Raw genomic sequence first — 23773 nt, 5'->3', positions numbered from 1 at the left:
AGAAAAAAAATAACTTTAACCAAGTTAATTTATTACAAGTTAATCACATATCAAACGCCTCTTTACACGCGAAAAATAAATAATTTCATTGACTTCTGGGTCGACAATATAATGGTCAATTTAATTGTTAATAATTTTGAAAAAAGAAAGGGAAATAGCGTAGATAGATCTCGTTGAGGTTTTGAGCACGTCATTAATGTAATTTGTCAGCAGCATGCGTTGGGTAATATAATGGTCTAGCCTTCCGCACGATTTGGTAAAAAAGTTTTAGGCATAAGACCGGTCACGACGCGTGTCTACATTTACAAGAGCTAAAAGAGCCTCTCACTTTGATAAAAACCTGCTAAGCGGTCACGAAGTGCTAAAGAAGTCACGTGGAAAGAACGATTCAATCAGAAAAGAAAAAAAAAATTATAATTTCAATATTTTGTCATTTTTCCTTTTAATTTTTCAATTTTCGAAACATTGTCAAAAAAATTATCTCTGACATAAAATAGTCGTAAATTCGTTTTATTTTTTTGCGATTAAAAATCGATGAATCTTGACCCAATAATCGTAATGAACCGCAAAAAGGCCGGAATAATTCAACAAATTGACGGGAACATCTCCGGTAAACTGAAAAGAAAAAAAAAACGAAGGGGAATGAGAAAAAATAGTTACGATGTTACACGGATGAGTGAACTAAGCCAAAGATTGGTTTAGTCGACACTGAGGCACGCCACATCGTTGGTATCACGCGTCAATGGGCACAGAATACTAGTAGAAGATCCCATCCCCGCCCCTTTTCATCCCATTCTCATCCCCCCAATTTTGCCCTCAAATTTTTTCGCATATCCCCCCGAAAAAAAAAAGACGAGAAAAAAACTGGGTAAAAAAAATATCTTCTGCAGGTGGGGTAACACAGATACCCGTAAACCCTTCAAAAATTCCCATTCTCTGACAAATTTCAACCCCTATTTTTCCACCAGGTATGAATAAACGTGAAAAACATTTCTTTTTGGGGGATAAAAATTGTGATTCGTTTTTTTGCTGTTGGAGATGGTTTTCGGTGAGAAAGGATTAAAATTGGGGTGAATGCAATACGAGAAAAGGATTATATCGTAGAGGCTAGACAAAATGGGAAAATTCGTTGAGTTGTTGATAGAAGAAACAATTTTATTATTTTAAATAATCGGTAATCAGAATGAAGCAAATTTTATTAAATAATTTACCGGCAAGAATTGCAAATCGAAATGAATCTTCCGTGCAATTAAATAAATCAGATAAAATATTGTAATTGAGACACAGTGATACATAATACCCAGCGGTTGAGATTGTATCCCCAAAACATGATTCGAGAATAATGGAGAGCGAGTCGACGAATAATCGACTCTCGCCTCGATACAACTACTAAAAAAATATGCAACCATCCCCTGCGTACAAACTAACTAGCCCTTTTCTCAAGGATCGAGTTTGTGCCTTCTTCATCATTTTTTTTGCAGTTGAGTTTGATTGACACTTCTGCACACCTTCCACCTTATGGTAATAGGGACATGATACGTCTTTGTACAGGGCTTGTATATTTTGACATTTAAATTTTTTCGACACGTGACGAGGTGTCTTTTATTGTATTCATCGAACTCTTATTCCATTATTCAATTCAATTCAATCGTCATCGAATGGCAATTCCTAACTGTCGAATATTTCCTTCAATTATAAATTAATTAACTGAAAAATTTAATCAGTAGATTAATTGAATAATCACAAATATTCAATCCATTGAAAAATATCCAAATATAAAAATCGCATTGCTATGCAAAAATAAATTCATGGAAAATGTTGAGAAAAAAAAATTGGGTTACGAAGTTTTCTCTCCAGTTTGTTGGAGAAACTTCAGAGTATGGAACCCTACACCTCACATGACTATTCACAAATAGAAAACCCGTGGAAAATGAAAGAGTCTTCAGGGAAATGAAAGATTCCGTTGAATGTCCTCCGAAAATTGGCGAAAATCTAACAATTCCGGGGTTTTGGTCCATTGTGACAGCGATTAGGTACACTTTAAAAGTATTTATTGTCCCCGGTGGTTGGTCAAGCCCCGGAAATGATTTGACAATGAAAAAATCATTGCGCATGCACCAGAAATTCAGTGGGCAGAACCCACAGACTTTCATTCCTCTGAGCCCTGCGAATCAGTTATTTAAATCGATTCAACTTGAACTACAAGAGAGAAAAAAAAAAGTGCACGTTCTCAAGGCGTAGGGTTACGCCAGTGTCGTGACCTTCGATATTTCCCATTTGGCATTTAAATTTTTTCTAACAATGAGGATAAGAAGTGGAGAGAGCAGGAAACAAGTGACAATCAGACCCTCAGGGGATGACTTATTGTTGGAATGTCATACCTTGACAGCAGACGTTCCGCAACCCCCGGTGGTCATCTGGTCAAAGAGAATTGTTAAAAAGTTCTCAAACAACACTGGTAGAAATTTTTCCCTCGACATTCCGCTGTTTTTCCTCTCAAACGATGAAAAAAAATCAATGAAAAATTATGGAAATTCAGGATAATGGAAAAAATTGAGGAATTTACCTGAACAAGGGCAATATTCACCACCTGGAGTGTTTCAACCCCTGGAAATCACTGAGGACATCAGGGTGACTCACGCCAGTCTTCAAGACAATCAGGCAAACATCAAAGGCAACTGGTGCATTGTTTCCAGTAAATTATAAGCAAACGCAGCACTTGCTTGACTTCTCGTTATGAGAGTTGGCAACAAGTTCAATTAAATCAGGACTATCAACGGCTTCCTACAGAAATCATTGTCGACCGGACCCTTACTCATTACTGCTCCTGTCGGCTTGGAGAAGACTGAAGAAAGGGGAGAAAATATCTTCATTCTGATAGACTTGAGAAATTCTCAGTTTGAAACTTTTCCAAGTGCCAATTTAAGACAACAAGAGATGATTAATCGAGAACTGCTTGCACAGGCTCAACAATTATCGAACTAATCTGCGTCCAAGGGGGGAATTCTGAGCTTGAGTCAATATACACCAGAATATGGATCGCCTGTGGCATACCTGTTGTGTCAACTCGCTGTTGACTCCACCTGTTTTGCATAAATAAACAAAATACAACTCCAAAATTTTAGAGCGAAGCCCACAGCGCTGAATAAATATCACAATTCCAGTTGCTCTGAAAATAAAAATTCTCAGCAATGTCGAGATGATATCCAACATTCGATATTAATTATAAATGATTTTTAGGGCTTTGGGTATTTATTATTGCCTCCGGTGGTAATCGATAACAGTTTGGATGCAGATCAATATCTGTCAATAATGTCTCCATTCATGGGGACACGTTCCCCAGAAAGAGATATTCCTTTTGAGTGAAGAGAGAAGAATAAATGAAAAACGGATGAATCCTCAACCAACCGAGATGGCAATCGACAATCGGAGTATAATCCAAACGTTCTCTGGATGTCTCTCTTTGAAAAACTGACGCGACACGGAATGCTGCCGATTATAAGGGATCCATTCAGAGGATTCTCCATGCTGTCCGAAAATGCCCAGAATTTTCAGCACCACGTAAAACCATCGGGGAAAAATCTCCATTCTTTTCACGGAAATAGCCAGTTTTTGGGTTTTGTTGGAGGTGTGAGGTTACAAAGGGAGCGATCATGTGTTTTCTCGGACTATTGTGGAAACCATGGAGTGAGGCAGATCCTCTCTGAGTTCCCTATCTCTGTCTTTGGGTCCTGACCCATCACCAAATATTGGAATACTATGAATTGTACCCGATATTTTATTCCGTGGCTAATTGAAATATCGCGCGCACTTTCAAAGTCTCGGATATCGGCTGAATACTCCGAGATTGTTTCAATCAATTGTTTGTAATCGAGAGTCGAAAAATATGATGACATAACATGGTATAAGAGTTTGATGAATAAAAGTCCGGATGGGGTGGTTGTACGATTGTTTCCGAGGGTTGGTTCTACGCAAAAATGCTTTTAGCGTTCACAGCGTGTGCCCCAATCCCAATGGCGTTGACAGGGGGTTCAAGGGAGAGAAAATACATTCGCTTTCACGCGTTTCACCACCACTTTGAGCTCTTTTCCCTCATTATTGCATGTCCAAAAAGCCGGAAATCAACACTCCAACATTTTCACTCAATTAAAAAAAAAAAAAAATGCCCATTCTCACCCATTGCAAATGTCGATAATTCATCGATCCTTTGAAATTTTTAATTATTCATAATTTAATTCTGAAGTAGCAATAAATTCCAGAACGACGATAGTTCCCTCAACTTCGCAAGTACCACATAGCGGTGCGACATCTTTGCTTAATCCCCCACAAGTCATCCACCGTCTTAATTAATCCTTAATTAATCCCAGCGAGCAATCGGTATTGCCGAGAGACGGCTGTTATCTGCGCAGACGAAATGCCAGCTATATAATTAAATTCACCGGAATTCATGACCCGGGGGTGCATTTAACGCAATCATCATTCAATTATTCTCAACAAGTGCCAAATTAAATTATCACCAATTACTAAATTATCAGATCCATAGAGAATAATTGAAAGAAATAGGAAATTGATTGAGAATGATTTTGCCGAGGGAAAAATCAGTACTTGACCCACTTGACACTAGCCCAGGAGAAATAACATGAAGGGCGGCATAAGTTGGTGCTCTTCGAACCGTATCTAATGTAGAGCAGATGCCACCCTCGCACCGGCTTTTATCCACCGATAATTTTCGTAAACCCCTCGTAAAAACCATAGGGAGAAGCTACCCTCCTTTTGTATCTAACAGTATAAATTATATCGTTTTCCGTGTCAAAAGCAGACCCCCTTCATGATCCATCATTAGCTTTCTATTTACCAGATAATTTGACGATATTGCTTCCATAACAATTCACATTTATCGTAACATGAAACTAATTCATGTCCTTGACATCACGCGAAAACACAATGATGATCTCCGGTTTTTTTCACTCCTCCATCATGTCCCGGTGCCCTTTTTTTTTTTTTCATTATTTTGTCGTAACTTTCCCTTTTCTAAACAAACATTAATCTGTCATTGAAAACCACAAAGATATTTGCGATCATGAGGAGAGATAGATGCAACCCAGAAACAGTAACAAAAGTAGACCAAGATATTTCACAGTATCACAACGGGGGTGAAGTTGAGGGATTTAAGATGGATTTTACTGAGATGGGCACGAACAACCATCAACAATGGAAACTCAATGGGGGCAACACGACAGATTAGGATCCACAGGTCTGTCACACCTTTTCACAATGATGCGTTAACTCGACGACCTGAGGACATGTCCGCAAGTGACCGAAAGATCCTCAAGTTCTCTCTCAGCAGGAGATTCTCCTGCTTTTTATTTCCTCCATTTCTTTTTTTTTTTTTGAAAAACCTTTGTCGGCAGTTGCGGGCATGTGCGAACAATTCGTTGGACAGATTTGTCTGCGTGAGGATCTTTATTTATAATCGAGGGCTTCCAGTTTTTCTGTCACGTTTCGGTCATTCCCCCATGAAAATTAAAGTGATTAATGATTTTTTTATTTTTCGGGAGTTTTATGATCAAGACTTGATGGTCGGGGTGTGATAACTATCGGAAAACTTTTTAAATTTTAGGGATTCTTTCAATTTTTATGCGTTTTTTTGGAATTGTCGTCTGCAGCTGGAAAAATCAGTCTGTCGCATTTTTTTTCCTGAAAAAAAAAATCCGACAAATTAAAGAAAATGTGTGAAATATTCAGGAAAAATTCATGAATGGTCCAGAAAACAGAATGGATATAATACAGTAGTAAATATAAGTCCCGGGAAAGTGTCGAAGTGTAAATAATACTCAGCAGCTCATTCCGATGTTTTCCACTAGACTAGGTCGAAGGAAGGTCCCAGGATTATCCTAAGACCCCAAGGATCAGACCGATGAGGATGAGTGAACCCGGTTGTAACAACAAATTTTGGGCTCAACGAGTAAGGAGCAAGATCAATTACCTAACTTATCCACTCACCTGTGAGCACTGAGAATATTGATTTAGGGGTAGTTTAGAGTGTCTCCGACAGGTGGGATGGGTTATCACATTGAAAAATTTTAAAAAACCATGAAAAAATAATTATTAATCCATTTAAATCCGGTAAAACATCTCAACCATCAATAGCAAAAACATTACCCTAATGAATCGAGCAATTCGCACAGCTAAAATAGTGACAATTGGTCCAAATGGCAGTGACAAGTGTCTGAGAGCTAGGGGTGGGTTGATGCCTTGACTAACGATAAAACTCAACGATCATTTCGCACCCCACGAGAGTTTCTGGGGTGTGAATCCCACCGTGAGTTGAGCTATCGTGTTTGGGGCTTTGAGAGAAATGACTCCTGCTTTTGCTGTTCGCATGGTCGACCATGCGTCAAGACTGGAAATGCGGTAGCCCAAGACAATTGAAAAAAATCACTTGTCTCGAAACTTGAAAGCATCAGTCGGCACACGACTGCATCACTCAAATATTTTATACCTTCAGAGGGTGGCGAGTGAAAATTTCTGAGTAATAAACCTCATTTTCCGGAGCTGAAAATCAAATCAAGACGTTAATACATTTTTTAAGTTTAATTCCTCTTAATGACTGATTCGTTAATTTGTGGCAATATTTTGATGATTCCAGGTTCGGCATTCAGGTAGTGGAGTTCGTGGATGGCTAGATGCATCTAGAGAGGCGAGTAATTGGCTCAAGTACATCAGGAGCATCAGTAATCCTCAAGCTGTCAATATGCGGCATGTCCTCATCGGTGGGGAGGTAAGAATAAATACTCTCAATTAACAACACCCCCTTCTCCCAAAAAATTTCAAAAATATCGATAAAACAAATGCTCAACGAATTTTTCATCTGGCATGGATTCGAAAAATAGACTCAAACAGTCTCATTACCAGAAAAACAATAAAACACCCCATTGACATGTGTTTCCTCGTCCCCTCCACTTGACTCCCCTAAATGACTTCCTATTGTCAAAAATGTGCCGAACAGTTGACCAACAGACAATACAATCGTGCGATGCGTCAAGTGTTCTCAATATGATTTTTATTCCAATGAACCGTAACGCGAGATAAGGTGAGGAAAGAGCGGTCACGGTTCCTCGATTCTCCAAAGCTTTATGAAGTATGACAAGCCAACGGTTGAGGCGTTGATTCCGTGTGAACTCAGACACATGGGTGTGATGTTACCCTGATACTTGGTGTGTGGGTGCCAGAAAGACAACCCCTCAGTGGCTGGGGTGTATACAGCCTGTTTAGTTATTAAGTCACCCCTTGAGTGGAATGGGGGAAGCCCCGACGAATCCGTTGGAGATCAAACCCCCTGGTTATGGTTATTTTCGCTTAGGGGGTTGGTGAGTTTATTTTCAGGGAGTTGTCAGCCCAGGATACCCGGGGGGCACTGATTGAGCCCAACTATTTCCACACATCATCAACTCATTGCGTTTAATTGTGTTTAATTGTAAAATGGAATCAGTGGAGTTGAGATATTTTACTCAAATCAATTCATTGGATTTCAGATTGTGTATGAAGCTGTGAGAGACATTTCGACGGGGGAGGAGCTGCTGATGGGTCCGAGGGAGCCTCTTCAGCTTCAGGACATGCATGGTGATAACACGAATGAGGACAGGAGCGATCGGGAGACCGGTGAGTGCAATTGAAAATTAAATTTATCAGTGGCACGTGCGATAGTTGAAACCGGATATAGAGTCGACTGTGACACTCGGTCCTTCCGATACGCATCAAAGTCGGTAGCACTCGTGCATACGATTAACCAGAGGGCAGGTGAGGGTTAATCGTGATTCGTGAAGGTCTCATGTGACCCCGGGTTCGTTATGCTTTGGTGATTCTGGTCGTGATTCACCTGGACGGTACGTTGAGTGGGTGGTACTGATTTCTCAGCACTTACTGATTATCTCAGTATTGTATGGGGCACGAGCCAATTCCGCTTGATCCCACTCGACTGATTACCTCCGTTAATGTTCAATTTTAACCCCTCGGCTGGGGTTGAATCATTATTCGAGGGGTGAACGAAAAATATTTTTAAATTCCGCAGCAATTTTCCAAAAATTTATAGAATTCACGGGAAATTTATCGGGCAAAAAATTACACGTCATGAATTGAGGTTGTTGCTGTTTTTGAAATGAAAAAACAACCCGATGATTTATAAACCCCAACTCCACGACAGTTATCATAGTTGTAACTCTCTTATGACTACCGGTGAATGGGGTGGGATGAAATGCGACAGCCAGATGTCGCAAGTAATTAAAGCTCAGATTATCGTCCAAGTTGAATCGCACGCCTCGGGATCGTATACTTACCCCAACTCGAGCGAGAAAAAAATATCTTTAGATTGAAGAGACAGTTCTCGGAGTCAAACGACTTTATTTCCGTAATTTTAGGAGTAATTAGCGCTCCGATAACTCCAAATCATCCCCATTACTCCGTTATAATTAATTCGGGCATTTTCTTCATTCGGAAAAAAAAAGGAAAAAAATGGAAACAATAATACGATTCAAGCTGCGATGTCCGGAAATCGTGCGGAATAATTCAAGGGATGGAAAGTCACGAGCCCTGGGCCGGAAATGACCTCGACTGGGTTCCGGTTAAATGTTTACGTGTAATTATGGACTACTGTCCGTCCCACGCAAGTGAATAAAAGGGATAAAAATTGGGGGTTAACGGATAAGTGAAAGCTCGAAAAATCAAACGGTTGATTTTTTTTTTACTTTGCATATTTATTCCATTTTTTTTCTTCTTTTCGTGGCGAGGGGGTGGTCTCACTGAACGTTGAGATATGACCCGCGTTTTACAGGCGAAAGAATATTTTTACGGGACTAGAGTAGTGGTGGAACTCGCCAGAGCAATTACGTTAAGGCTTAGTGGGCAATTTTCATTCTGAGAAATTAATTAAGAGCTGCAGGAGGTGTTTATTATGAGGGAGAGGTTATTTGAAATTGTGGGAGTTGAGTCATTGGTTATTTCAGTCCAATTTTTAATTGTTCCAGGGGTTGAGCAGTTGAATAATTTGGGAAGAAAATTTTTGAGACCTCATTTTATCCCAAGGGAGTGGTTCTGGGGGGATATTTTTCAAACTTTCTCAAATTCAATTATTTATATTGAAATAATCACTCGTATATTACAGTCATTTAGAATTTCTCATTTAAATCGATTGGATTTTCGATTTTTGATGGACTCATGGGTTTTAAAGGTTCACTCTGCCTTGAAATAATGACCGAAATATGTTTTATGACTACCACTGTTGGGATGGGAATAATGATGTCAAACAAACGACATCTACCTTTTGTAGTTGATCTCCCCCTCAGCATCTGCTCAACTCCTGCAGGAGCATTTTTTGTTGGTGAGTCTTGTACACAGGAGAATCAGTTTAACACGCCTACATGGGGTGGAAAACATACAATGGGGGATTCAGATGACAAATAAACCTCAGATATAATATTCAAACCATTATAAATATTTTTTTTATCATTCAAAAGCCATTAGAAAAAATTCTGTAGTCTCAGTAATTAATTTCTCATTGACATTTACATTCGACATATACCATCTTTCATTTTTGGATTTAATAGACAATTGGTTAGCCCTTCACAGTATTTGCAATCCTAAAATTTGACGCTTCAAGTTGCCCTGGCACACAATTTCTGAATATTTCTTCAATAATTATTAAACGACAACTTTTATAGATAGGAACATTAAAAAATGGAATTATGTAGATAAATCCATAGAAACGACATTTGGTAAGCCACTACCTAAAAAAATAACTAGGCGTGCAACTGGCAAGGGGTCATTTGTCGTGACTTATCGTCTCAATTTTCCGCAGAGAAATATTTTTTTCTCTCCAACCCCGTTGAATTTTTTTTTCTCTCGAAATCTCTGTCCCTCATGCACTAGATGTCTCTATTAGGGTTCTCGATAATTTATGACTCTGCATTGTCGATTAACACGCGCGTAAACCAGGGCCATATACAGATGAAAAAAAAAAAGAAAAAAGAGGTGGAAAAGTAGGAGAAAGGGGTTGAGACACAAAAGGGCACGCGACACTATTTCAGGGGGTGGAGGTAGAGGGTTGATCTCTGGGTCTCATGCATTCACAACCCTATCCAAATCATCCTAACGGGCTAATGATGCGGACATTTCAGGAAAAAAAAATACGACACGAGTCTGATCGTCGGTGGGATACGTCTGCAAAGTGGGGGCGTGTCCCAAATTTTGATTTATGAGCCAATATTTTTTAATGAAATTTGAATTGCCGGCTTTCGGTTCTTTCGGTTCTTTCGGTTCTATTTACGGAGATTTTCAAATCTCGATGTAACAATTTCTTTTTGGGTAGAATTTTTTTTGTTTGTTAGAATCCACAAAATTCTCAGACACTTGGAAAAATGGTAATGATGGCTCTCGTAACGTACAATTCATTGCTAATAATGACGAAATAAAATAGAGAGAAGGTTCGGATGGAACGTTGCGGGGAACATTGATTTCCGTTATTTTTTCCCATGCAACGGCCAACTGACTTGGCAGGGGGTGTCGTTTGGCTTTGGATTCCCACCTGTTGACTTTCCGCAACGTGACTCGATCCTAGAAATTTACCACCTATTTGACTCCTCGAATTAACATATCCGACAGCTTGAAGTCAGATCGAGTGATTCCATTGAATTTCCATTCGCACTATTCACCTCAGTAAAATTTCAAGAGGAAAAAAAAAGGGGGCCAAATTTGCCAATTACCCATTTCATATTATTCCCGCGAAATATTTCCCGTTATGTTTCTCGTCTGCCTCCACCGCTTCCCAGAAGTCGTATTTTTTTACATTTTCCATGGGCGTTAACCAGGATCACTGGCATCACAGTCCAATTGTTCTCCAAGAACAGAAACGGACGAGGTCAACCGCGCAAACCTCTCATTGTTCTAAAAAAAAAACAACTCGGGAATTAGATGCGGAAAACTGACGTCTGCAGGGGGTAGAAAAGAGTCTCCGGGGCGGTAACGTCGGTGGCCAGTTCCCATGAAGGTCCGTTGGGGGGCCAACATCGACGCTTCCATTGCCATATGGCTTGGACAAGTGTACTGGGAGATTTAAATAACCGTTAAGAGGCTCACCAGCTAGGCATACCCACCCCCTCACATTTTTCAACATATTTTTTACCCATTAACGTTTTTCTTTTAAACTTATGTACGTTATCACTTTCCCACGCAATAATTTCGTCTTATAATCCCATCCCAATCCTTATAATAATTAATACTCCACTCAATTATCATTCAATTCCGATAAAAAAAATTGAAATTTCTTTTCTTTATTATTTTGGAATGATAAATTCTTGACAAGAATAAAAATTAATATTTCACGGTCCCTGATGGTCAAAGTAATCACCAAAATAATCAAATAATCAAAAAGTCGAAATGATTCTTCAATTTGAATGACAATTACGTATCACCTGCATTGTGGACGGTTTATCTGGAATAATGGATAATATTTACTGTATTTCTACCCCCCACTTGACCACCCCAACAACTTGTGTATCTCTCTCTGATTTTACCTGCTGTCATGACACATTCGGGGGTGAAAACTAGTCTACATTGTGATTGGTCGGTGTACTGTTGTGCTTTTACCAATGGCCACTCCGTTACGATGAAATATCCCCCCCTGCCAAGGGCTGCTTTTACTGCATTTCATACTGTCTCTGATCCACCGGTTACTGGTGCATCATTTTACCCCAGTGTCTCTGGTGTTAGTTGTGTGCTGGATTGCGGTCGATGCACATTCTCCTAGTGTCCTATTTTATTTTTCAAAAAGTCCAAAGTACAATACAAATTTATCACTCACCTAAACCCATCAAACGCGCAATTAAATCATAAATACAGAAAAAAAAGGTGATTTTTTATCTGCGTTAGGAAGATTAAAAATTTATTTTCTAACGAGGTGGTTTTTAATTGTTAATTCATTTTGCGGTTGAACTCGGGACTGGGAATTATAAATAAGTTGCGGGGTTATGGAAGAGTATTTGCAAAAATCTTATGAATTTTTCTATTGGTTGGATTTTTTTTAATTTTATTTTCTTGTTTGTTGTACCATGACTAAAAAATTATTGACGTTGAATTATCGTTGAGTGCATCTCCAATGGTATTTTCCTCATTTTCGCACTCAATTATTTATATTTCAACATCACTCCATGTGTCGGTTCAGTCACGCTATTTTTCTCACGTACATTCAATTTATCCATTGATTATTCAATCCGGAAAAATAGAAAATTGCCTTCGCAGACCTTTAGCAACAAACTAATTTAAACTCAATATACTTTCAGTTATTTTTACAACAAATTTCCCTTCAATCTCGCGAGAAAGGGCATTTTTCAAATTTTCACGTGAAAGAATTTCGATTAAGAAGCAAATCGCACTTCCCCGTTGTTAATGAGGGAAATTGAATGAGTATTTTTTTTTTATTTCAGGCTCACAACACAGTGGTACCGCTGATGAGGACAAGGAGGAGGACGAAGAAGGTGAAATACGTTGCCCAGGTTGTAACAAGCCCTTTCAAGAAATCGACGTGTAAGTACTCACGAAAAAACCATAAATTTTTCAATTTTTTATTTACAATACTTTCCCCTACATTGTGGATGATGAATTCCTGTTCCTCTCACACCCCCATTACTATCTGATTTTCAACTACAAGTCCAGTTCTTTTATCGCGAAATAATTCAGTGGAGTCAAGCCACCGTTAAGTTATCTGGCAAATCTGAATGGGTATCATTCATACCCAATGAAGAAGCGATCACGCGAGCTATTTCTATCATTTTTTTTTCCGTCGATGGAGCCATTGAGTCGCGGCTAATGGAGTCGATTGACTCATCAACAAGTCAGCAGTCGAGTTTGATTGATCACTTGGTTGGTTAGTGAATAAAAAAAAGAGGGAATTGAGTTCGGGGGGTTTTTCGTTCAACACAATGGAGTAGGACATCGATGAAAACCATCTCGATGGATTGCCAGGAAATTTATCCAGGAAAACTCAATATATCCAATTATTTCCACCCCCGCAGTCATCGGTTTCCAATTATTCAAACAATAATTTAATTGTCTCGGAGAAGTCTCCAGGGATCTTCCAAGATTTTCCCCGATGATCAATCACCAATTTTGAGGGGAAAAAAACCTGGAAAATCACCTGTTGTCGAATCTGAATGCCTGGGGCGTGCGAAATTCCTGGCAAACGAGGTCCGCATACCCGGTAAGAAAGGGGTAAAGGAGAATTTCACCCCCTCGCCATTAACGTCCCTGTATATCATCAAGGTTCGCGTGCTCTCGGCTCATCTGGTGCAAAACAGCGTCACAACAGAGGCACTATCTCACCACACGTGGAATGGCTTTCACACGACACGTTTGGTGCCTCCAAAGAAAGTACACCCGGGGGTCGAAGGGAAAAGGGCCTTTGGCAAAATCAATGCCTCCACACCAAACACATCCTGCACAATATGAGGGTGGCCATTTGACGTGACGTCCAAACTCACCCCCTCACTTTTTACTTCGTCCTTTCTCAGGAACTAAAGAAGGGGTCTTTTATCGCCTCGGAAGCTACTCCAGTCACTTAGTCATCATCTCGACATCCGATTACCCAACACTCTATTTTTTTTTCTAAATCCCGGCGAATCATAAATTAACATTGAAAAATTGAATTGAATTTTTGCCCCGTTATATTTTCTCTGAAAAATCATATCGTCATTTCAGATTGGATTCTCACCTGGTGACCTGTCACCGTTACCCCTCTGACCAACACCGGTGCGACAGCTGCTCGAGAGGTTTTGCCTGGCGTCCCTTGCTAGTCCGTCATCGGGCAGTCATTCACGGAAATCTCCGGAAATATCCTTGCGAGAACTGTCCTAAGGTAATTATTCCCCACAATTCAGTCAAATGGAGGTCGGTGCTAAACAGATGCATTGAGACTATAATTATCTCACTCGGTCTGTTTTGTACCGTTCTCCTGATGAGTCCCTCCCACCCCCAAAAACATAAAAACATTTCCAAGTCTAATGAAAGACGCCTCCCCAGGTATTCACGGACGCTTCCAATCTTCAACGTCACATCCGTACAAATCACGTCGGTGCTCGCAGTCACGCTTGCACCGAGTGTGGAAAAACCTTCGCAACGTCATCAGGTCTGAAGCAGCATACCCACATCCACAGTACATTCAAGCCCTTCAGATGTGAAGTCTGCTTCAAAGCGTACACCCAATTCTCAAATCTGTGCCGCCACAAACGCATGCACTCACTCTGCCGAATGCAAATAAATTGCGCCAAATGCGGACAATCCTTCAGTAGCGGTACCTCTTTAGCAAAGCATAAACGTTTCTGTTACTCGACAACATCAACACGCTGTGGAAATCCTCATCCCCCACCACCACCGCCACCACCACCACAATCAGGAGTCATGGCGCAACTGCCATCATCAGGTGGTGATCCATTTTTGGTTTATCCACGTCCCCCAGTCTCCCTTCCAGGTGGTTTTCCACTCTATCCACCAGGTCTGATGGCCCCCTACCCTGGAATTTTTCCCAACACTCCCAATTTCCTCAACACACCCCTCCTCTTTCCAAAGATCACTGAAGAACCCAAGCGAAACCAAAGTGAAAGCCCAAAGAAGGAGAGATTCACACCTCCAAGAGGTCACCCAAATAATAAATTATCACCCTCCGCTGATGACGAGGCAATATCGACATTCAGACCATCACCAGTGCGACCAAGTGTTCAACCAACACCGGAGAGTGATGACGACGTGAAAAAGACACCAGTTGAAAGAATGGAGACTGAGTCGTCATCATTATCTGGACAATCCACCGATCAGCCCCTGGATCTTCGAGTTATGAAGAAAGCTGAGGTATCTGACGAGTCCAAAATTCCAGAGAGATTATCATCACCGACGCCAGTATCAATGTCAGTATCAAGAAGTGTCACACCCAAGGTGAAGCTGTCTGTTGATGATGAGGATGATGAGCAAAAGAGACAGACGGAGTTGAGAATAATGAGTGAAATGGCTAAAATGACTATTGTGAACAAAATGAACCAATTGAACGATATGAGCAAAACGAGCGACACGAGCAAAACGAGTAAAAATCGTGATAATCATGATTTTGAATCACCATCGTCACCGGTACCAAGATCACACCCTCAGGATCAACAACTACCAAACACACCACCACACATCTCATATCCACGACCAATTCATCCCATGTTTATCGAGGCTATGTACAGAAATCCAGGAACATTCGCGGGTTTTCACTCCGCACCACCGTCAGCACCGGACTCACGTCTTCTACCACCTCTACCCCATTTTGGACCAACCCGGGGACTTCCCTTCTTGGGTAATATCATGAATGGTCTCAACAGACCTGGATTTGATCTACTTGCAAGACCACCAATGAATTTTCCTGGTGTCAAGCCATTTCAAGAGTCTGTGATGCACCATCCACTGGGAAAAATAAAGGACAGGTACTCCTGCAAATTCTGTGGCAAGGTATTTCCAAGATCTGCCAATCTCACCAGACATCTCAGGACCCACACTGGAGAGCAGCCATACAAGTGTAAACACTGTGAGAGATCTTTCAGTATTTCTAGTAATCTTCAGCGTCATGTCCGAAATATTCACGACAAGCAGAGGCCATTCAAGTGTCCACTCTGCGAGAGGTGCTTTGGACAGCAGACTAATCTCGATAGACATCTCAAGAAGCACGAGGCTGATGATGGAAGTGTTGTTGTTTCTGTTGCCGATTCACCGGGAAGTAGCAATGAGAATGACCGAGAGGAGACATATTTTGATGATATCAGGTCGTTCATGGGAAAGGTCACCTATGCGGGAGATAATTATGGAATTGCACATAATGAATATATCACGGGAAAAAGGGCGGAGTATGAGTACGACGAGTTCAGTGAGAGAGTAAGTCCTGTTGATGAGGGGGTGATGAGCCCTCAGGGTGGCAGGAAGGAGATAAGGGATGAATTTGAGATGGGGTGCAGAGACAAAGGAGGCATGATAAATAATAACACTGCTGAACCCGTTATTGAGATTTCTACATAGTCGGAGATAGGACGAGAATTTCCGGCAGAAGAATTTTTATCGGCTCAGCAGGAAATCAAGGGAACATCAGTTTTCGAGATCACACGGGGAATTGTCAAATTCTGTTGATTATTTTATTTATTTTTTTTTTTGAGACAGAAATAATTATTCGTAGACGATAAAAATTCTTCTCCAGTGGACTCCCATGAATTTTCGGGGAATCGTCGACCACTCTTGCGCTGGAATTCCCAAAAATTTTCATACACAAGCGTAAGAAAGCGAAATCGAAATCGTGAAAATATTAGATTTCTTTTAAAATTCTGGGAATTGTAGCGCTGAGTGGGAGCTCCATTCAAGTACCCGTGTAGCGCGGGGATAGGATTTGTTTACATCCTCGAGAGCGGGTATCCAATGGGAGCCCACTGTATTCATCATTTTAGTCCGTACTTACGGTTCGTGATGGTTGGATCGTTTGCACAACGCATTCACAAATTTAAAATCGTTTTATTTTTAGATAGTTCCTAAAAAAGTTATTCATTGGTTTGAGTGAAGTCGTATTATTCCCAGTGGTTGAACAATCCCAGTGATTCAGTTAGTAAATCATGTTTATAAATAATAATAAAAGTATCATTGGAGCACAACGAAATTGTGGAGCGATTTAATCGTTCAGTTGTCAGGCTCTACTCATTAATAAATTCAGTGAGGAAAATGCAAAGAATTGGAAATTACGGCGAGAATGAGTCAAGTAAGCAAAATTGTGTAATTAAAGGAAATTATATGACGCTCTGTACAAATTTTAATAAGTAAGATAATGTTTGTAAAATATCCGTGATTTTTATTAATATATAATGAACACTAGATGAAATGGAAATTCTAGATGATTCAATGTAGCTGTGGTTAAATTGTTTTGTGAAGCAAACATAATCATTATTTATTGATGAATTAATTTATTAATTCAAAAATGCAGGTGTAAAACGTGATAGCACAAATCGATTTGTGAAATTATCTTATTGATATTTCACGTTTTATCTCCTCACAGAAAAAATAATACTGGTTAAAAAAAAATGAATCAATTATCAATTGATTTTTAAAATGGAATAATATTCGCCACTGTTTAACGCAATCATATGTTTTACACCGAAGAATGGAGGTAATTAGGAAAAAATTAATTGACAATTCCCATGAAATTATTTCTATGCAAGACAACTCTCTTTCATTAAATGTAATAAATGCCTCACGAAAAAAATGGAGCATAAATCTCTCAAAATACTGAATACACGATTAAACATATCTATCTTTCTCTATAGAATTATATTAATTTCAAGTGGATTGTTTAAGGATACTGATTAATTAAAAATAATGGAAGACGGTTAAACAGCAAGCGGTGAAATAATTAAGAGAATTATATTATGACTTTGTCTATACATAATGTATAAAGGCATCTGTACTTCTTCATTATTAATATTAAAATATTACACTATAGTTGGTTATTACATAATTATTTCATTGCATTATTGGAGTTAATTAATAATTACCTGAGATCCTCTTCTTGATGAATGCAAAAGAGTTTTTTTTTTTTAGTTTACTTCACAAATTTAATTTAATTTTTTACAAAAAATAAGTTTTCTTGCACAAATCCATTTTAATTGAGAAAATCTTATCAATATATTTATTTCATTGATTTTCCTTTTCATCTTTGTCTTTCCATTGAATTTATTCAAACTGATTTTATAAAAGTACTTTGGCGTCTCACGTAAACAAATTTTCTTAAATACCTAATGAATAAAAATTCGAATTAATAACGGGAAATAAATCTATTCACCTCTTGAATCATTCCGATGAAAAATTAAATTTCTAAAAATACAAATTCATTAATTATCGGTAATTGCACAGTGTGTTTAGTTAATGCATTAACTAATTTTCGATTAATTACGGTTGGCGCGGTATTGAAAAATTATTTTTTTCAAAAATGAGAACATTTTTTTGTTAATACTACGGGACATGCAAAATGAATAGAAAGTAGAGTTTTCTGGCTTCTCTATATTAAAGTATAAAAATTAATCGATCACCAATCGTTAACGACAACCAAATAATCCGGCAATTAATTAATTATTTCCATAATTTCTCTCCACGAGTAAGGCTTCAAATACGAAAAAACATTCGAAAATTTGTTGATGCCGGTATTTTACGTGATGTAAACACCCAATTGAAGTGCACTCTGCAGCAATACTTTAATTCCTGGCATAAAGGGGGCAATTCTACTAAAATCTGGTCCAGATACTAATTGAGTATGTATGCTCAATCCATTAGTGTAATTTCCTCCTTGAATAAATTGACAAATCTGGTGAAGTCCCTGTAGAGTATTTGGTGAGAGCTGAAATACCCAATAACCATAAATAACAATTTAATTAATTAATTAATTAAAACAGTAATATTGATTAACGTGAGAAATAATGCAGGGAATACTCACAGATTTGTCTCTCAAACAATCGTACAAAGTTTCAAGTTTTCTCGCAACATCCTCAACTTTTCGCTTGGTCTGTGGATTTTTTGCAGATTCGTAGCAATGAATTCGCAACTCATCCAAGACCGTCTTCAGGTGGAGGTGTTCCTCGGGAATAGGCGCCTTCGGGATTTCCGGTTCAGCTGCTTTGGCTGCCTGCACAGGTGGATGATGTTGCTGTTGCTGGTGCGTATTTGAAGATTGATTATGTTGATCGAAACCCATCGGTGGGCTAAATTGATTTGATGGGTTGAGGATTGTCTGATTGTACTGCGCCTGGCCATAGGGATTGTGAGGGTCTTGGTGGTAATTCTCTTCAGGTGCCTAATTAATTTAATTATTCGATAAAAAAAAATCATTTATAAATTCAATTTATTATTCAATTCGATTGAGTGATTTTGAGATTTCCATTTGAGATACTCACATTGTAAGATTGTTGTGGCGCAGCTCCTCTCAAGGGCTGAAGAATCGGATTCTGAGCTGAGAATTCGTTCGCTTGTTGCTGTCAAACCAAATTAATCAATCAGAAAATACTCGCATTACAGATAAAATCATTAATCAGTAAAAAAGTCATTCGATGATTTCATGTTTCTCGATGGTGTTCTCATAATTCACTGCAATCATGTTTGGTCTAATAAATTATAGTAATCAGGTGAAGCAGAATAAAAAAAATTGATTTAGTAACACAAAAAAAAAACAGGAAAAGTCAAAAAAAATAATAGGGACTGTCAGGCTGTAATGCTACCTTGAGGTTATTAGTCTTGGAATGCTTGACCCTCCATTTTCTCGTGCCAGCATGTTCCGCAGACATTTCATTTTTTTCACACAGTGCCATCACTGGCTATATCAATTTCAAAAAATAATCGATAAGTCACCGCGTTGGGGGTAAAATTGACTCCTTTTCTTTTTATATTTTCAGATCAAAGATATTAAATCAATTTTACCTGATTTCTAAACTTGGCAATTGGAGGATCATTCCAGCCAGCGGGTTGAGGTGTTGGTTGATAAGCAGAGGGTTCACTGGCTCCGGCAAAGAGTCCTGCCTGTCCTCCTTGACCCATGGTAGGGTCATAAATGCCCTGAGGAGGTTGAGCAGGTAAACTCGGTGTCATCAGACTCGGTTGAGCCTTGAATCCATCAACCTCTCCATACCCCTGCCCCTGGTATCCAAACACCTGATTCTGGGCTGAATATCCTTGCCCATATCCCCCATAGGATGAAGGGCTCTTCACCGAGGGATCGATCATATACTTGGGCCTGGACGAGGGACCAACGCTGGAGGGCCTGGATCCACTGTGAGAACTTCCAGCAGTCTGCATGGGTGGAGGTGCAGTGGGTGGTGCTGCTGGAGATAAAATCGTTTGAGGTTGCCCATAATTCTTCGGTGGTTGCTGGAGGGATTGAAGAGGTTGAGAAGGCATAGGCTGTGCAGTCTGTACTGGAGGTACAACTTGAGCCATTCCCCAGGCGTTCTGCATTGGATTGACATTCCAATTATTGGCATTCCAGGCATGCTGATTCTGTCCATAATTACTCTGGACATTTCCACCACCATAAATACTCTGCTGACTCTTCTGGCTGTAACTTTGAGGATGCACTTGTCCCTGTGACTGTTGAGGCTGCTGTTGACCACCGGTCTGAACATACTGGAGAGCCTTGCACAATCTATCTCTCAGCATTCCCATTCCTCCCTCCTCTCCACTCTTCAAGTATCCCAGGGCAGCATCGAGATCCCCTTCAGAAGCAAGAAGTTCAGCATACTGAGATAAAACTCTTCCAATGTGTCCATCCACCTTAACATTGCTACTTCCATGAAGCTCCAACGCTCTCTTCAATACCATCACGAGTTCGACAGTGTCCTGGACTCCAGTCCCTCCAACCTGAATGACTTTACTCAAATTTCCCGAGCAGATGTAGCAAATCTGCGCCTGTCGTCTCAGCTCTACATCATCAATCGAACAGAGACGATCTCCAAGAGCTTCGCAGAGTGCAGATCTTTCCTCGGCATTAGAGTGAGTAAAAATTCCTACGAGTGTTTCCTTCCAACAGGAAACATCACAATTTTCCACAATTTCCCCCCAATTATCGCTGACCACGAAATTAATCAATGAATTGAGCACACCAGTGTGCTCGGAAAAATATCTGTACTGTGTTCTAGCTAGAAGATCTGGACCTCCAGCCATCGAGAGGATGACAGCATCGGCGTAGCGTTTACTGTCAAAGCACAGGGAAACAGCTGCCTCGATGTTCCCAACGAGAATTGCCTGAGTGATGAGCCCATCCTCGTCGTCACTGGTATTCAGCTTCAAACTGGTGTCCTTGATCTTCACTGGAGATCTCTTCAGCTCCTGCTGGGCGATGGCGTCGAATGCAGCGGTTGGATCGAAATTACCATTCTGGAGAGAATCTAATTGGGCCCTGGCTACACCATCAGTGACTCTGTCAACATCCTCTTCAGGTATAAATCTCTTCAATTTATGATTTATTTCTGCTACATTGTACCCCAGTAGCTCCAGAAATTTTTGAGTGACATCCTCACTAAAGTACGCCCCAACATATTTCCATATTTTCTTCAGATGTTCATCCTCGATATTTTCAATCTTCCCCTGGCAGTAATCCAGAAACTGCTCAGTCTTCAGTGCACTCTCCAGCTCATTGGACCTCTTGATCATATCAGGATTGGTGATTACCTGAGAGACAATGACACTCCTTTTGGCAGAAGTCCCAGAGTTGCTGTCCGCAGGTTCATTCTCAAATATCGTCAGCTTTCCTCCGAAGCCAAATGACACACCAGCAGGTCGCCTCAGCCACTTGGGAGCTCTCTTCAATGCTGGTGCTGACTCGGACTTGGCAGAAGGTGGAGCTTGCACGAATGGATCCATCCCAGGAAAAGAATCGACAATCTGATTAGCAGTTTCATGAGACTGCCCCTGAGAGCCTCCCAGCAGAGAATACACCACAGCATGACCATCAAAACTGCTGCCGACGATGAGTCCAGGGGTCCTTGGACACCAGGAGACATCGAAATTCCATTGAGCTGTTTGTGCTAATTCACACAGAACCTCTCCGCCTGGATTATCTGAATTTGGATTCCAACAGAGAATTGTGTTGTCCTTGGCACAACTCAGCAGCAAATCTGGATCGTGAGTGCTCCAGGCGATGGAGAGAACACCTCGCTGATGATGCTGGAATGTTCTCAGTGGTGATGATGCAAAACGCAGATCCCACAGCTGAATTATTGGTGTTTGATCGTCCTCGGAGGCTAGACACAGCTGTGTCGCCATCTCTGGATGCCACTGGAGGGTTTTCCAGCGGATCTTCGAGTTGGCATCCGAGAGTTTTATTATCGCTTCGTTTTTTCGCAAGTCCCAGATTATGCAGCGCTGGGTGAAGGCGGAGGCTAGGATGTGCTGCACTTGTTTATTCCACTGGATGTACTGGATGTCTTCTGGAGGATTTGAGGGTGAACCTGGGGACATTGGAGTGGAGGTGTTCACGATGTCCCAGATGTAAATCTCGGACTCGGTTGCACCTGATGCCAGGAGGTTTGACTGGAAGGGATTGAAATCCAGAGCACGGACTGGACCTGTGTGACGGTTTGGACTGCTCAGGAGACAGTCTTGATCGTTTGAGAGGAGTTTTGAAGCTGAGTAGATTTTTATGGTGCCATAATCGCATCCTCCAACGATTATTCCTGAGGGCGAGGGACCGTAGGAGCCCCAAATTATCTTGTGGAATCTGTGATCACTGGGTACACTAGCCCTGAGTTCCATGTCATAACCAGGTGTTTGCAGACCCAATAAATACAAATCGAGGCTAGCAGATGTATTGAAACTGGCATCTAGCTGTTGTGCAGCAGTTCCAGCAGCCAGCATCAGGGGATGCTGAGCTGGTGGTGACCAGGCGACATTCACGGTCTTCAGGAGTTCCTTCACCTTCATTTTTCAATCCTGAAGACATTAAAATATATTTTATCCAGAACTCGTCAGTCTTTCATGTCTTGGGAGAGAGAAAAAAAATTTCAAAATGAAGACTCCAATCGAAAACTCACTCGACACCCCCTCACCAGTCATTTGCCACATCAACGACTTCGGTAAGTATTTTTATTGTCATCAATCTCAATGAGCTAGTTTCATTAAATCATTGACGTGTACATATTTATTTTTTCTTGAAGAAATCGCACGGGAAAGTGGTGGGTCGATGGCTGACGAGTCGGTCGATTGGATTTTTTTTTTACTCACCTTTGGTTATTCAACTCCACTTTTTATTATCAACAATCAACACTTTCAAGGCGGAGATATTATTATAATGTCACATAGACTTTCGGCAAACCAACTCGATCCTTCCAACGTGGCGAGAGACAACAGCTGTTTAGGTGTCACGACATCTGTTGGTGAGATCCGGAGAGAATTCTTTCGAGCAGTCGGTAAGTCATTCAAAAACTTTCCTCTATTACCGACCGTATGTAGTACATGCCGCGCCATCTGTCTGGAAAAAACAACACCCACAAGCCCAGGCAGGTAAAGCCAAACACTCGATCGGACAATCAGAAACCTACATTACCGACCATATATAAATCTCGCCTCTGTTTTACTAACCGCGCGGTAATGTCGGTTCCGGCGCGCAAAAATTAAACAGTTGGGGAATTGTATATATTAATTTGGTGTTACCAGAGTTAACTTCACTTCATTGGGGGGCCGGTTCGGTTTGATTAGGAAATAAGTTTGACTCCATTAGTCGTTTTGTAGGAAGTTATGAAAGATATTCATGTTTATTTGTGACAGTACGATTGATATCAATATCCAATTGTCAAAATGAGGAAAAAGAATCGGAAATTAATACGTTGACGTTATATTTATAATCTAAATTCATGAAGTCTGGGCTTTGTTGGGAGTATTGTATAAAAGGATAAAATGTGAGACTTTTTGTATCATTTAATTTTTTCTCAAGATGCGTGTTCTTTTTATTCTCGCTATTTTGGTTGTGCTGGCATATACCACCTGTGAGTATTAATTTTTTTTCGTACTACTTCTCATGTTTTCTCGTCTGGTTATTGGTACTATTTTTCAATCATTCCAGACTAGAAAACTTGGAAGTTTTTGCGAAAGAAATCATTTTATTCACCGGAGTGAATAAATTTTATTCACAGGAGTGAATAAATTTTATTCACAGGAGTGAATAAATTTTATTCACAGGAGTGAA

At 40.2% G+C, this 23773-nt stretch overlaps 2 protein-coding genes and 1 long non-coding RNA gene across 5 annotated transcripts in view; 2 read left to right on the top strand and 1 right to left on the bottom strand.

Moving 5' to 3' along the window:
- The window catches only part of LOC105266197 (PR domain zinc finger protein 16-like), a 43771-nt gene extending 26126 nt beyond the window's left edge, over positions 1–17645 (top strand). For 2 of the 3 annotated variants that reach the window (XM_011304155.1, XM_011304154.1), the window contains exons 4-8: positions 6650–6781; positions 7536–7662; positions 12477–12576; positions 13747–13903; positions 14056–17645. In XM_011304155.1, coding sequence (XP_011302457.1) covers positions 6650–6781; positions 7536–7662; positions 12477–12576; positions 13747–13903; positions 14056–16089 — 2550 coding nt within the window. In that variant the 3' untranslated portion in view covers positions 16090–17645. The remainder of the gene's footprint in view (positions 1–6649; positions 6782–7535; positions 7663–12476; positions 12577–13746; positions 13904–14055) is intronic. The other variant, XM_011304156.1, reaches the window with a different exon arrangement.
- Positions 17646–17749: 104 nt separating this feature from the next.
- On the bottom strand, positions 17750–22991 carry Sec31 (secretory 31). Its single transcript, XM_011304152.1, has 5 exons — positions 22813–22991; positions 19516–22521; positions 18996–19073; positions 18539–18895; positions 17750–18442 (listed from the first exon to the last, which is right to left on the bottom strand). The coding sequence occupies exons 2-5, from the start codon at positions 22510–22512 to the stop codon at positions 18254–18256; spliced, it is 3621 nt and encodes a 1206-aa protein (XP_011302454.1). The 5' UTR covers positions 22513–22521; positions 22813–22991; the 3' UTR covers positions 17750–18253.
- Positions 22529–22883, top strand: LOC105266195 (uncharacterized). The gene is made up of 2 exons (XR_892147.1): positions 22529–22664; positions 22746–22883. It is a non-coding gene; the product is annotated as an uncharacterized lncRNA (long non-coding RNA).
- Positions 22992–23773: the final 782 nt, after the last annotated feature.

Source organism: Fopius arisanus, unplaced genomic scaffold, assembly GCF_000806365.1.
Source record: "Fopius arisanus strain USDA-PBARC FA_bdor unplaced genomic scaffold, ASM80636v1 scaffold00036, whole genome shotgun sequence".
Classification (NCBI taxonomy): Eukaryota; Metazoa; Arthropoda; class Insecta; order Hymenoptera; family Braconidae; genus Fopius; species Fopius arisanus.
The sequence above is the reverse complement of the archived record's forward strand: the minus strand, read 5'-3'. Positions and strand labels throughout refer to the sequence as shown.

Coding starts and splice junctions, on each gene's coding strand:
- Sec31 (XM_011304152.1), bottom strand. CDS start 22,512: ATGAAGGTGAAGGAACTCCTGAAGACCGTGAATGTCGCCTGGTCACCA. Junction 19,074..19,515: donor TTGCCAAGTTTAGAAATCAG/GTAAAATTGATT, acceptor TTGGTTTGACAG/CAACAAGCGAACGAATTCTC. Junction 18,896..18,995: donor CGCCACAACAATCTTACAAT/GTGAGTATCTCA, acceptor TAAATTAATTAG/GCACCTGAAGAGAATTACCA.